This window comes from Penaeus chinensis, chromosome 35 (genome assembly GCF_019202785.1).
Source record: "Penaeus chinensis breed Huanghai No. 1 chromosome 35, ASM1920278v2, whole genome shotgun sequence".
Taxonomy (NCBI): Eukaryota; Metazoa; Arthropoda; class Malacostraca; order Decapoda; family Penaeidae; genus Penaeus; species Penaeus chinensis.
Genome location: NC_061853.1, coordinates 33,526,965 through 33,541,964, shown reverse-complemented (window position 1 = coordinate 33,541,964; position 15,000 = coordinate 33,526,965). Strand labels below are relative to the sequence as shown.

Sequence of the window (15,000 nt, the reverse complement as noted above, 5' to 3'; positions counted from 1 at the left end):
TCTATCAGCTTTGCCTTGTAGTCTTAGTGCTGGGAGGGGATATAAGCATGACAAAATGGAACTGTACATGTCTCCAAGTATTTTATTAACAATCTGCACAATAACCTGATTTGAGATGTGTGATATCAAGAACCTTTCTTTTTCATTTACTGTAAATTATCCGTTTCGTTTGTCTCGGACTGATTTTGTGCAGAATGTTGAAAAAAAAAAAGTTTTTGAATATATGAAATCTCTTCAGAAAAAAATATCGATTTCATTGACATTAATACAATTTCACACCATTTTGATGTATCACAATTTTTGAAATGAGTGATTTAGGAGTATTAATCGCACTGTATAAATCCAAGGCACTATTTTCACTAGCCTGTACACGTAGCATCTCCCCTCATCTGACCCTCATGTAACCTTACGTTGAGCACTCCAGTTGAGCACGAATGATTTTATCTCCGTTGTATCATTTTTTCGTGTTTGTCTACCCCGTATTAATGGTCATTTTTTCTTCTTCCTTTTCTTCTTCCTCATCCTTGCGTCCTCTTCCTCCGTTCCCGTGGCCCGATCCCTCTCCTTTCCTCTCCCACCTCTTCTCTCCTCTCCTACCTCTTCTCTCCTCTCCCACTTCTTCTCTCCTCTCCTACCTCTTCTCTCCTCTCCTACCTCTTCTCTCCTCTCCTCTTTCCTCTCCTCTCCTCTCCTCTCCTCTCCTCTCCTCTCCTCTCCTCTCCTCTCCTCTCTCCTCTCTCCTCTCTCCTCTCTCCTCTCTCCTCTCTCCTCTCTCCTCTCTCCTCTCTCCTCTCTCCTCTCTCCTCTCTCCTCTCCTCTCTCATCTCCTCTCCTTTCCTTTCCTCTCGTCGTCGTTGTTATCTTCACCTCTCCTCTTCTCTTGCCTTGTCAATTTTACCATTTCCTTTTCTCCCCGTCATTTGACTCTTCCCGCTTTCCTTCGTCTTTCCTTTTTATCATCGTCTTCCCCCCCCCTCCCCCCTCTCCTTCCGTGTCCTGATGCACCCCGTACAGAGAAGGGTAAGACTAGTGTATAAGTCATCTTGGGTTGAGAGGTCGTAGCTCGTTCAAAGAAAACGAAAGTTATGAAGGGAATGATAACTATGATGGTGATAATAATAATGATGATGGTAGTGGTAATGATAAAAGTAATCATGATATGTTTTGTGAATTTTCATTGTGATGCTAATGATAAAAGCTGATTAAATAAGGACCACAAAAGCTCTTAAGGGCCAAGATTACAAGTGCAGAGTGTATTCAGATGCTAAAAAGTTTACAGAGGAATTAGCAAGGGTTATCCTGTGTGGAAGAATAAGTGTCCCGTAAGTGGCGAGGTTCACTTACTTTTAAGAGGCGTCGCGGCGCCGGCGGGCACTTACTTCCCCACTGGCTGGCACCGGGAGTATGTCAAGTGGCACCGGCACTCGGGACGCTTTGTAACGAGCTGCGACCATGCGACTTCGTAACGCGCGGTGTGGCGTGTGACTGACACCGCGCGGGACGAGTCGACTTCCGTAGTATTTTGTTCTGTTGATTTTCCTTGGTTGGGGAACTTATTGTAATGGGTAGTAGGGTATTTTATATATATTTAAGATTTGTATGTGTATGTGTATATGTTTATGCGTTTTATTTATGATTGTATTTGTATGTCTGATTGTGAGTTCTTATTATTGTTTTTGTAATAATAGCAGAATCCTATTTTAGAATCTATGGCTGTGTGAGGGAGTTAAAATGAACATACCCAATATATAATGGGATGTATCTAATGCTGGGAAATAGTAAAAGGCAGTCATTAGAAAAAGGAATAATGATTCCGAAAAAAACAGTATCAGTTAGGGAGTTTAAAAAAAGCTTTTAAGATAAATCTCACATTCTATACTGAAGCATAGGCCATCATGTATGTAATCACCTGACAGCCGTCCATTACCGTAACACTAATCTCCGTCTTCTCTCTCTCTCTCTCCCTCGTCCCTCGTCGCTTCGCCAGGCGGGGAAGCAAGTCCGAGACCTGTTCGAGGACCTCCGCGATGGCCACAACCTCATCTCCCTGCTGGAGGTGTTGTCGGGCGAGCACCTGCCCCGGGAGCGAGGCCGGCTGCGCTTCCACATGCTGCAGAACGTACAGCTCACCCTCGACTTCCTCAGATACCGCAAGGTGAGTGTTCTTTGAGGTCTCGAGGAAGATACATTTCTTCTGTGGGTTTGAAGAGGTTTGAGATAAGATGCGTCGGTCGGGGAAGTAGGCGCTTGGTTTCTTTTTTATTTTGAAGGCTGTTTGTCCGGAAATGAAGGGTATTTTTTAACGCTATTGTTGTGATTGTTAGAAAAAATAAGTGTCATTATAAGAGAAAAAAAATGAATACTCAGTCATGCAAAGCTTATACTAGTATATCTATCGTATATAGCCTATATTCTAGTTGCAAAATATTAGAGGTATATGTTTTATACCTTCACCCAAAATCCGTATTTTTATTTGCTGACTCTGTCATCATTCACGCCATGTTGTAGTCCGTTATGTTTCTGTTCGATCCGCCGCATATCTCCGCGTCATGTTACGGCGGAGGTACTCTGTCTGGGAACTGTGGACGTAGTTAAGCCCATCAGCTTTACCTTATAGAGGCTTCTGACGATGAATGTGCATCAGCCATAGCATGCCCGCCATCAGTCATGCTGACAGCTGTCACAGTGACTCACAGGAGGACCGATATTAATCATGAATCATAATGTAATCTGTACTGTATGTCAGTTTAGATAAGATGTCCTTGCAGTTTGTATTCGAGGGAATTGTTTTAATAAAATGAATGACATCAAATGGAAACAGTACTATAGACTTCAAAATAGGAATTTCAAGTCCTTATGGAAATATAATATCAGATTGCAGCGAGTATATTTTTATTCAGGATGATGAGGCTCTTTCCCTAACACTCGAGTACCTTTCCCGTAGACTTGAACGCGAGAGGTCTGGTGTGAGAACTCTACGGGATTTTCCCATAACGTTACACATATTAGCTTTTCTTACTGGTGTCTTAAGATGTCTGTAAAGGTTGTTTTTAATTGTCTTATAATTGTCATACAAAGAAGCTATATCGTAGGATTACGGGGCTCAATAGACTAACAAAGGGATTGCAACAGTAGAGGCAGATTAGCCTTCAGCTTGAACAATACAATATTAGAATAGATTTGAATTGAATTGGCAATAATCATATCCTTGGATATTATCTCGTGAATAGATATCGTCGTGGGAAGAGAGAAAAGGATGCATGCAATTTAACGCACATTTGTTTCAGGGTGTACCTTTCAATGACTGTTTAATTGTTGCAGATCAAACTTGTCAACATCCGGTGTGAAGATATCGTCGATGGCAACCCCAAGCTCACCCTTGGGCTCATATGGACGATCATCCTTCACTTCCAGGTGAGTGTGGGAATTCAGCTTCCAACACCGAGGTTCAGCGGGACTTTTTTCTTCACTTTTGTCATGTCTAGTCTTTATCTCTCTGTGTTTCTTTTTATCTCGTTCTTTCTGTTTGTTTGTCTCTCCTCTCTCTCTCTCTCTCTCTCTCTCTCTCTCTCTCTCTCTCTCTCTCTCTCTCTCTCTCTCTCTCTCTCTCTCTCTCTCTCTCTCTCTGTATATATATGTGTGTGTATGAGTATGTGTATGTGTATGTATGTATGTACATATGTATATATGTATATATGTATATATGTATATATGTATATGTGTATACATGTATATATTTGTATATATATACATATATATTATATCTGTGTGCATGTATAAGTGTGTCTATGTGTATGTATATGTATATGAATATATATTATATATATGAATATGTATATGTATATATATGAATATGTATATATATGTATGTATATGTAGTATTTATATTTGTATATTTGTATATGTATAAATGTTTGTATATTTGTATATGTATAAATGTATGTATATTTGTATATGTTTAAATGTATGTATATTTGTATATGTATAAATGTTTGTATATTTGTATATGTATAAATGTTTGTATATTTGTATATGTATAAATGTTTGTATATTTGTATATGTATAAATGTTTGTATATTTGTATATGTATAAATGTTTGTATATTTGTATATGTATAAATGTTTGTATATTTGTATATGTATAAATGTTTGTATATTTGTATATGTATAAATGTTTGTATATTTGTATATGTATAAATGTTTGTATATTTGTATATGTATAAATGTTTGTATATTTGTATATGTATAAATGTTTGTATATTTGTATATGTATAAATGTTTGTATATTTGTATATGTATAAATGTTTGTATATTTGTATATGTATAAATGTTTGTATATTTGTATATGTATAAATGTTTGTATATTTGTATATGTATAAATGTATGTATATTTGTATATGTATAAATGTTTGTATATTTGTATATGTATAAATGTTTGTATATTTGTATATGTATAAATGTTTGTATATTTGTATATGTATAAATGTTTGTATATTTGTATATGTATAAATGTTTGTATATTTGTATATGTATAAATGTTTGTATATTTGTATATGTATAAATGTTTGTATATTTGTATATGTATAAATGTTTGTATATTTGTATATGTATAAATGTTTGTATATTTGTATATGTATAAATGTTTGTATATTTGTATATGTATAAATGTTTGTATATTTGTATATGTATAAATGTTTGTATATTTGTATATGTATAAATGTTTGTATATTTGTATATGTATAAATGTTTGTATATTTGTATATGTATAAATGTATGTATATTTGTATATGTATAAATGTTTGTATATTTGTATATGTATAAATGTTTGTATATTTGTATATGTATAAATGTTTGTATATTTGTATATGTATAAATGTTTGTATATTTGTATATGTATAAATGTTTGTATATTTGTATATGTATAAATGTATGTATATTTGTATATGTATAAATGTATGTATATTTGTATATGTATAAATGTATGTATATTTGTATATGTATAAATGTTTGTATATTTGTATATGTATAAATGTTTGTATATTTGTATATGTATAAATGTTTGTATATTTGTATATGTATAAATGTTTGTATATTTGTATATGTATAAATGTTTGTATATTTGTATATGTATAAATGTTTGTATATTTGTATATGTATAAATGTTTGTATATTTGTATATGTATAAATGTTTGTATATTTGTATATGTATAAATGTTTGTATATTTGTATATGTATAAATGTATGTATATTTGTATATGTATAAATGTTTGTATATTTGTATATGTATAAATGTTTGTATATTTGTATATGTATAAATGTTTGTATATTTGTATATGTATAAATGTTTGTATATTTGTATATGTATAAATGTTTGTATATTTGTATATGTATAAATGTTTGTATATTTGTATATGTATAAATGTTTGTATATTTGTATATGTATAAATGTATGTATATTTGTATATGTATAAATGTTTGTATATTTGTATATGTATAAATGTTTGTATATTTGTATATGTATAAATGTTTGTATATTTGTATATGTATAAATGTTTGTATATTTGTATATGTATAAATGTTTGTATATTTGTATATGTATAAATGTTTGTATATTTGTATATGTATAAATGTTTGTATATTTGTATATGTATAAATGTTTGTATATTTGTATATGTATAAATGTTTGTATATTTGTATATGTATAAATGTTTGTATATTTGTATATGTATAAATGTTTGTATATTTGTATATGTATACACACATGTTCACTAGTGTATGTCCGTGTACGTACGCGTGTGTACATTTGTATAGGTAGTTATCGGCATTGTATGATTTATTAAAAACAAATAAAAGCGAGAAGTCGTGATTAGGTTAGTTGCGTTAACATATCCATACATAAGCAGTTCAATAAGTGTTTGCACGTCGTCTTTCAAGTTCATCGCTTGACATCGTAAGCATACATTAATCTCGCTCTTGTTAATTCTAAGTCGTTTCTATAGTTTCCAGCCTACAATACAATGATCACAAGCAGCCCTCCGGTGTAAATTTCAGCCGCCGACGCTAAGCGAATACAAACGAAGAGACAAGCAAGGCAAGAAGGAAAACTCGTGTAGTGAGAACCAAAAGGCGCCTGGCGAGTCTCGACCACATTCCAGCCAGCGCCGGCGAGAGGAAAAGGCTGTTTGCGCTAAGTAAACAGATTTCGGGGAATGATTTACACTTGTGCATAAATGATGTCGGTTCTCGCGCGGGGGAGGGAGAGGAGGCGGGAAGGGGTAGTGGGGCAGTGGATCGGAATGGGGGTAGGGTGGGGGTTGGGGAGAGGAGGTGGGAACCATGTGCGGCTCGGTTGGTGTCCGGGCGTCGAAGAGGGATTTTGCATGTGAGGGAAGAGGTTGGTTTCCTTCCAAGAGTCAGACGGAGGCAGGCAGGCGGGAAAGCAAGCAGGAGGGGCAGGCAGGCAAGCAGACAGACAGTCACAGGCTGGAGGGGCAGGCAAAGTAGGTAGGCAGGAGGGGCGGGCAGGCAGGCAGGCAGGCAGGCAGGCAGGCAGGCAGGCAGGCAGGCAGGCAGGCAGGCAGGCAGGCAGGCAGGCAGGCAGGCAGGCAGGCAGGCAGGCAGGCAGGCAGGCAGGCAGGCAGGCAGGCAGGAGGGGCGGGCAAGGAGGAGAAGAAATGAGAGAGTTGTACGTAAAGATTAAAGCCATTAGAAAATTGAAACTGAGTAACGGACATAATGTTCATAAACATTACAATGATAATAAAAAGCCAGAAATGCCAATAATAAAAAAGTAACAGTACTAAAAAGGGATGCAGTGAGTAATATTTTGTTGCGAAAGCTCCTTTTTACGAGGGGCGGGAGGTGAGAGGGAATAGAGTGTGTTACAGCTGGGATAGTAAGCCCCGGGGTCGTCTTGGCCAACCGCTAGTCTGCCTCTCCGCCGCCTCCGTGACGTGGCAATCCCATGACGTCATGTGTGACGTCACTTATTTCGAAGAGTGACGTCATGCATGTATAGGACGAGGATGTACTTTTAGTCGTAGTAGTAGTACTATGGTAGTATAATAATGATAATGATGATGATAATGATTTTGTAACAATAATGATGATAATTATGATAATAATAATGATAATAGCAATAATGATGATTAGTTATTATTATTGTTATTGTTATTATTATTGCTGTTTTGGTTCTTAAGGTTGATATTATGATTATTTACTTTTACGACTACTTTAGTCCTACTACTAGTAAGAGTACATCTCCCTTACATGCATGATGTCATTCTACAAGATCAATGACGTCACACGTTGGTTGTTGGAGCCTATGAGGTGGAAAAAAAAATACGAACGAATGGGAAAAGGATACTTAGTGAAGCCATTCTAGAACAGAGTGGACGATTTTGTGGTAAAAAAGATATCACAAAATGTAGTGATGACGTTATACTCGTCAAGGGATAGCGGGCCGGCGTGAAAGTACAGGATGACGTCATAGTCGAAAATGACGTCATAGTAAGGGAGGACGCGATGGGAAGTATGTGAATGAGCATCAAGTAGGAAGGAAGCGGGAAAGGGCGAGGATGACAGAATGACGTCATGATTCGAGATGAAAGGAGAAGGAATGAAACTCGGAAGTACAGACATGACGTCATGGGTTGGGATGGATGAGGGAAGGAAGTTCCATTCTCGCTGCTCACTTCTCTCGCGCGCGGTTTCGTTACAAGGCGTAGGTATTCGGTTCATGTCGAAGGGAATGGGATAAGGCAGAGGAAGAGGGAGAACGAAAGAAGAAAACGGAGGCCAAGAGGAAATGGGAGATATGGAAGGGAGAGAGAAAAGGGAGGAGGAGGTCTTCGGGACTAAATGATTTTGCCAAGTGGTGTAACAATAATACCCTGTTTCTCAATTTAGTCTGACTTATAGGGATCATCAGTAACTGACGTCGTCGCTAATTAAATCGAGTGATCGTATATATTAGGCGGAGGGATTGGACAGATAATTATAATGATTTGAACTATAAGGGCAGCTTTCAAGTGGATTATTACTAATAATTAGTATACAATGATAACGCGAAGCGAGACGCAATCTTGAGAATCGTTAGAAGGTATGATCAGTGATAATTTTCGCGTTAACGTTTTCATAGGACGAAGGTAGTGGTTTTCATTCTTAATTTTGTTAACACTATCATCGGTATAGAACTATACTCAATGCTATGATAATCACGGTTAGTACTTTATAAAGATAATGATAGGGAAAGGCATACTTGTATTTACTCGCCCCTCGAGGGAGATTGATGATCCGATCAATTGACGTGCTGACGGGCGGAAAATGACCCGTCCATGTGGGAGGGCGTTAATCGTCGGTCGCGCACTTCGCCGACGGGGCTGGCCAGGGCGTGGACGTAAGGGAGGGGTGTGGGCGGGAAGGGGTGGTGGGAACGGGGGACGTAGACGCACACGCAAGACCACGGCGACAAGGTGGTCACTCGGCGCCTGGAATTACTAGGGGCGTCTGTCTAATCTGGGGAAAGGAGAGGGGAGAGGTGAAATACGAGGGGCGGACGAAGGATGAAGTTTTAAAGTCGCTGCTGCCATGACCCGGTGCATGTGTGCTGCCATGGATTTCCCCGGAGGTTGTCTTCGGGATCCGCGCCGCTTGGCTGTACGACGGCGACAGGGAATGGAGAGCAGGGGAAGGGGGAGAGAAAATGGAGAGACATGGGAAGTGGAAAGGGGAGAAAGAAAAGGGAAGACCTGGAATCGGAGAAGACAAAACGAAAAAAATATTGGAAAATGCCAAAAATAAAGAATAATTATGGGAGAAGAGGGAAGGAGAGTTAGAGGCAAAGGGATGGGAAAGAGGAAAAGGGGAATGGAGAGGAGAGAGAAGAGAGACAAGGAAGAGAGGACAAAGTAGCCTTGGGTAAATCTCGTTCCCTTTTTTTCCCACCACAGGAATTATCCAACAACTAAGTATTAAGTTGGGTAGATTTTTTTTACGCTTTGTTTTGCATCTGCACTATTATTTTTCGAATATGAAATTAGAGCCAGCAAAATGAGGGGCGCCGAGGACTAGCCTTCATCTGTTGAATATATCGGCACGGAATTTCACTTTTTTTTTTTTATCCCCGAGATGTGGAATAGGGAAGACGCTAGAATTAAAAAGAACAAATAGCTGCCATCGAGGTGACGAAGGTGCCGACGGAGAGCGTGGGACGGCGCTCTTAATGACGGCGAACGAGAACGGCTCAGGCAGGCGCAGGCATAATCACGGTGCAATCCACGCCCGACGAAGAACTGTGACAAATTTTACATATTAGGGGAGACGCGTGTGAAGGAGGGGAGGTGGGGGAGGAGTGAGTGGGAGGGGGGATCTTTCTTTCCCTGATGTAATTACTGGCTTGCTCTTCATGGGGGAGGAGGGGGAGGAACGGGAGGAACACCTTTTCTGACTGTCATGGTCTCGCTGCCCCGGTAATGGAAGACAGAAATTCTCTAATTGTCATGGGGAGATTCTTTTCCCTGCGCTGCAATGTCCTTGAGAATGTTTATTCATATATGAGCACGCGCGCGTATATATATATATTTATATATATGTATATGTATGTGTATGTATGTATATGTATTAATGTGTATGTATGTATATGTATTAATGTGTATGTATGTATATGTATATATGTGTATGTATATATATGTATATATGTGTATGTATATGTATGTATATATGTGTATGTACAGTATATACATGGGTGTATGTATACATATGTATATATGTATATATATGTATATATCCATATATATGTGTATATATGTATATATATGTATACGAATGTATGTATATATATAAATATATATATATATATATATATATGTGTGTGTGTGTGTGTGTGTGTGTGTGTGGGTACTTATATATGCGTGTGTGTATATGTGCGCGTGTATTTATATATATGTATATGTATATATATATGCATATATATATATATAGTGTTTGTTTTTGAGCATGACTCAGAAGAAAGGATCAAGAGAGAAATAAGCACGGGCAACGGAGAAAAAAACCGCAAAGAATTCGGTCGCTCTCTGCTCATCGTCCCACGCGCATAATCCGGCGTGGATTTCGGCGCGAGGGGATTTAAACGCCCCGCGTGAAGCTATCTCTCTGCCGCGTCGCCGCCTCCCTGCCGCCGCGACCCGCCCTTCCTCTGGCGTTTTTGTTGCCGCTCGCCTCGCCGCCCTCCCCAGAGCGCTCGGCAGGCGATTCGTCGGGCCTTATCAATGTACTTTTTCCATCCTTTTTTCGCCGGTGATCGTCCGTAATGTTTAACTGTTGATTTCTTTTCTTTGAGATCGATGAGCTGTCACTCTGGAGGATGGTCTCGAGTCACATAAGATAGTAATTGAAAATACTAATGAGTTTATTTGTAATTATATGATTGTCGGCAAGACAGCTTATTAGAAGAACGTGTGAATTTGTTTTCCTTCCTGTTCTGAGGCTTAGCTAATTTCGAAAGTGGGGGGGCTGCTGATGAAAATTGACGGTTCCAAGATTCAGAAGTTAGTGTTTCTATGATCCTGCTTTCCCCCCTTTTCTCCTTCCTTTTCTTAACTCCTTTCGTTTCAATTGTTACACCTTCCTCATCGTTACTTTAAATGATTACAGCCAATATAATGAGTATGTTATTACTTTGGAATTAGCTGATGGTGCTCTTGTGAGGCTGTTAGAAGGTAGTGTGTAGGCGGCACCGATAGCGTGTGTGAAAGTCCGGGTGGGTGTGCTCTAGATTTTCTTTCGTTTTCAAGACTGTGCAGAGGAATAGAAAAGATCGACGAGAGAAAGGGGTGGTGTGAAGTCGGGCGGTCTGTTGTCGTAGAGTTGTGTACGTGCGGCATTTCCTTTTTCGAATTGATTTCAATATATTCATCATTGCTGAGACGTTAAATATTGAAGTCTATCTCTTTCATTTATTCCATTGAATCGTTTCAACACGTACTCCCGTAGATATCTTATTGCAGAGTCCAGTATGTCATAGGAAGATGCATTGACTTACAAATTCAAATCTAAAACTTTTGAGTTGCTAACTGGAGTGACGTAATTTCGTCGCGCGAGAGCCGTGGAAGCAGCGTACTCTGCCCGAGACGTGTGGGAAGCGTGTCCAGGTGGCGCGAAGTCTGGCCGCTCTGCTTACCTTTCGCCTTATATGGCTCCTCCGCCCACAGTCAACCCACGCCCACGCTGGCTCCGAAGGGCGTGGGTAGGCTCGGCCGCACTTTCTCTTATTCCGTCTTCAGAAATAGATACGAGATACTTTCCGATGGCTGGCCGCCGCCCAATCGAGGGAGATGTACCTCGATCTAGCTGCCATTAAAGGCGAGGGTCGCGGGGTTCGCTCCCGTGAGGCCGTGGGGGTCATGGAGCGCGGGTCGTAAGGGAGTCGGAAAGAATCATGCGAGAGGACCATGCGGAACCTGGAGTACGAGAGGAGCCGGACTTCCATGCACCAGCATCGCCCTCGGGCATGCGCTCGGCCCGAGAACGTTTTATGAACGGGGAATGGAGGGTGGAGTCCCAGCCTACGTTCGCCGTGCCCAGGGGATTGTTCAAGAGGTTGGGATGCCGAGAGAGATACAGCAGAGGGAGGAGCACATTTACAGGGAGACATATTTCCAAAATAGACATTTTTTTCGAGAAAGACATGTTTCCAAAAGGGAGACATTTTCGGGTGAAATGCATCTTAAGGGATGGTGTATTTTCCGGATATATTTATTGTTGTGGAATATTTCCCTTGGAGATTCATTTCAAGGAGTCCTCTAGGTGTTGTGTATGGTTACCACGTCTTCGGAAAGTGGAAAGATTAATGGTGTGTCCGATTTAATCACATCTGCCTGATTTCCTTGGCAGAGAGTCGATTGTAGGCTATAATAATAAATCACATTAAGAAAGTCGTTTTAAGCTTTTTCCTAGTTAATGACTTACTCATTATCATATCTGCAGACTTACTGACAATTGTTCTTCTTTCGTAACTCCAGCCAAGAATGACTCGTCAGATATGCAATCAATTCTTTACACCGGGTGATTATAACCCGAGGCATTCATTGGTGTTTTTCACACTCGCACCATTTCCTCTGAAGCGCTGTCATTGCTTGTCATCCGCCTTCTCCCCCGAGGCGAAGGAGGGCCCAGAAGGCGATGTTAATGCCCTGTGAGAAGCTGCGTACCCCGAGTGGTCTGCATTTCACCCCCGGGGGTAACGTTGACCCCAGGAGAGCCGGGTCGTTGCCGCCCCAAGATGCCTCTGGGCCACCCACTGTTCGGAGGGAGGGAGGGAGGGAGGGAGTAACGACTTGCTGGCTGCTCTTTTGTTGGAGGTTTATCGGGAACTGACTTTCTGGAGACTTACAGATCCCTTACAAAGTCATCCCAGATAACCTCCCAGTGTAGTCCTCGCGTCCTTTATAAGGCAAGGGCTTCGTGTTGGAAAGATGCATCTGAGAGCTCCAGCTCGGTTCGGGGTGCTGTAATGACATCGTCTGCAGCTGATATGCTTACTAGACGACACCTCCGTTGTGTCTCCGAAGAATTGTCGTCCTAATCTCGTAACATTTCTTAGGACGACTTTCTTTTTGCACAAGTGTTTTATAAAAGTGCAACCTAAGACTACGAATGACAGGGTATGAAGGTGGGCGAGATCATTACATCCCGAGAGCTTAGGTTTTCTGAGAGGAACCCAGTTAATCAGGTAAACGGTATGTTTAATGAAGTACCTGTCCACCTGTTTGTATCTACATAAGCGGAAGGGTGGAGAGCAGTTTCAAAGCGAAGGGTAGTTATATGCAGTCCGCAGTGAGGAGGAAGCGACACACCTGTTCGATATTTTCGATGTAATTATAGGTAATTACCCGCACGTGTTCACGTCGTAGCGCTTCTGGTTCTCGTGTGTCCACTCGCTCGAACACACCGCATTATGTCAGAATGTAACTGGTCAGCTTTGGACGTCAAAGACGGGTAAGGGTAAATATCCATATGTGGCTGAAGGAAAGGAGACAAGGGTGGCAATAAAGAATGGAGAAAGGAACTAATAAACGAAAGGGGAACGGAGCTGCGACCTTGTTCGCAATCAGGGTGCATACAAATCTGTGTCGCTTTGGTTGGTTTGTAGATATACACCAGAAGATAAGAATCTCGGGTATGTTAATGTCGATTCGGGGTACTTTCTCGATCTCCTTCTCGCATCTCTTTCCTATTTGCATCTAAACCAGTTTTCTTTTTTATTGTGATTCCTTTTTTAGATCGAGTACCAGTCTGACATTCTCAAAGTCAAAAACGTTAGCGGTAGAGTTGTGCTTCGTGTACATATGATGTCATTTACAAGTCAAGTATGTAGGCTTTAGATACGTAGTAGAGTTTTGACTTTTAAGGATACAGATTCTCTCTTGGGAGGTGCGTCAGCTACCAAATCCGAATGTCGTAACTCTTCATCACAATGAAAAGGTTAATGTAGGCTATGGTGGGACGAGGCGTGTGCGTGTGCGTTTGCGTGGTATGGCGTGGGGTGGCGACAAGTGACACGTACCTCTTGAGTGGCTTTTGTGGGCGTCTTTGTGGGTAGCTGTGTGGTATGTTGGTTATATAAGGTCATGATGTCTCCCCTATTTTATCTGTGCCGTCATCCCATTTCCACGTCTGCTCTTAATGTCATACCATCCTCCCCGAGTAGAAAGAAACGCCCGTGTTCTTTTGATGAACAGGAATGTCAAGGTTTGCGGCGAACTTGTCCCTGCTGGAGATTAATGTTTGTGGTAATTCAAGATGGTTTAGGAGGCACGAGGCGGGGATTATTGCAGTACAGCGTTATGCCACTTTTCAGGGAGTTACCCAGTCGTGTATAATATTCTTCTGGCATTAGCGTGTCAAATGCGGGTCATTTTTGCGGGTGGGATTTTGCTCTTCCTCTAATAACTTGTCCTTGAGGGAAGCATCATAATATATACCCTGCATGCATACCCATGTCATCGCTGGGCGTGTGCATATTCCGCTGTCGCAGGCTATGATTAGGAAATCGTCCGAGGTTACAGTCCGGGCAGGGGATTAAGAAGTATTTTTGCGGAGGTTGTTTTAGCTTTCAGGCCGTGGGAGGAGGGCGCGTGGGGGTTGAGTGCTGCCCCCGCGCGACGTCGAGGTTCCTCAGGGCTGTAGGTGCACCTCGTCCTCCTCCGCCTCCGCCTCCGCCTCTGCCTCCTCCGCTGGGGGAAGGCTGCACGCACCTGCGAGCATGGGTTGCAATTACTGCTGTTTTTCAGGGATTTGGGTTAAGTTCGAGATGTACACGGGCAATGTCTAGCGGAATGCTTGTACCCACCGGCGGGGAGCGAGCCATGCAGTGGTGTATGTGCTCCTGCAGGACCAGGGCTTACGTGGGAGGACCCAGTTGCCAAGTGGTTATTATGTGCCATTCCTCCTCCTTTTAATTTTTAATTATAAAAAGTATGTATAGAAGTATCAGTTTTATTGTCGTCATTTGGAAATGGATGGCGCTTGGAGATAGCGTTTAGGTAACGAAGGCTAGCTTTAAATTCCTCTTGCCGGAGCGACATTTAAATTGAACAGAAAAAGACTGGTTGGTTACCGAGTCACCTGTCAGGTAAGAGGGGGGTGAGGTGCGGGGGAGGCTCGGGAGGGGGGTGCAGGTGAACTAGAGGACACATGGCCGGTTTTTCGCTATTTTTATTTTACTTTACTGAGCTAATTTCTTTTGAAACAACTTGCATGGAGATGTTCTGTATTAATCAGTAGCTAACGCAATAGCCATTGTGTCGCGATGACGCGTAAATAGAGGAGAGAAACAAAAATAGCCATGTATGAGTGAGAGTGGAGGTGGGCTTGGGGTGGAGGTGGTGTCGGGCGGGGGCTCAGTGTGGCTGCCGCGGCCTCAACACCACCACCACAGCTCGCCGCGCTCCCCTCTGTGCCAAACCCCTTTCGTCCCTCTCCCTGTACACTGCCACTTGGG

At 41.3% G+C, this 15,000-nt stretch overlaps 1 protein-coding gene across 1 annotated transcript in view; it reads left to right on the top strand.

Annotated features, from left to right (window-relative positions):
* The window catches only part of LOC125044494 (microtubule-actin cross-linking factor 1-like), a 206,894-nt gene that overhangs the window by 82,341 nt on the left and 109,553 nt on the right, over positions 1 to 15,000 (top strand). The window contains 2 exon segments of the mRNA XM_047641184.1: positions 1,988 to 2,155; positions 3,322 to 3,414. Coding sequence (XP_047497140.1) covers positions 1,988 to 2,155; positions 3,322 to 3,414 — 261 coding nt within the window.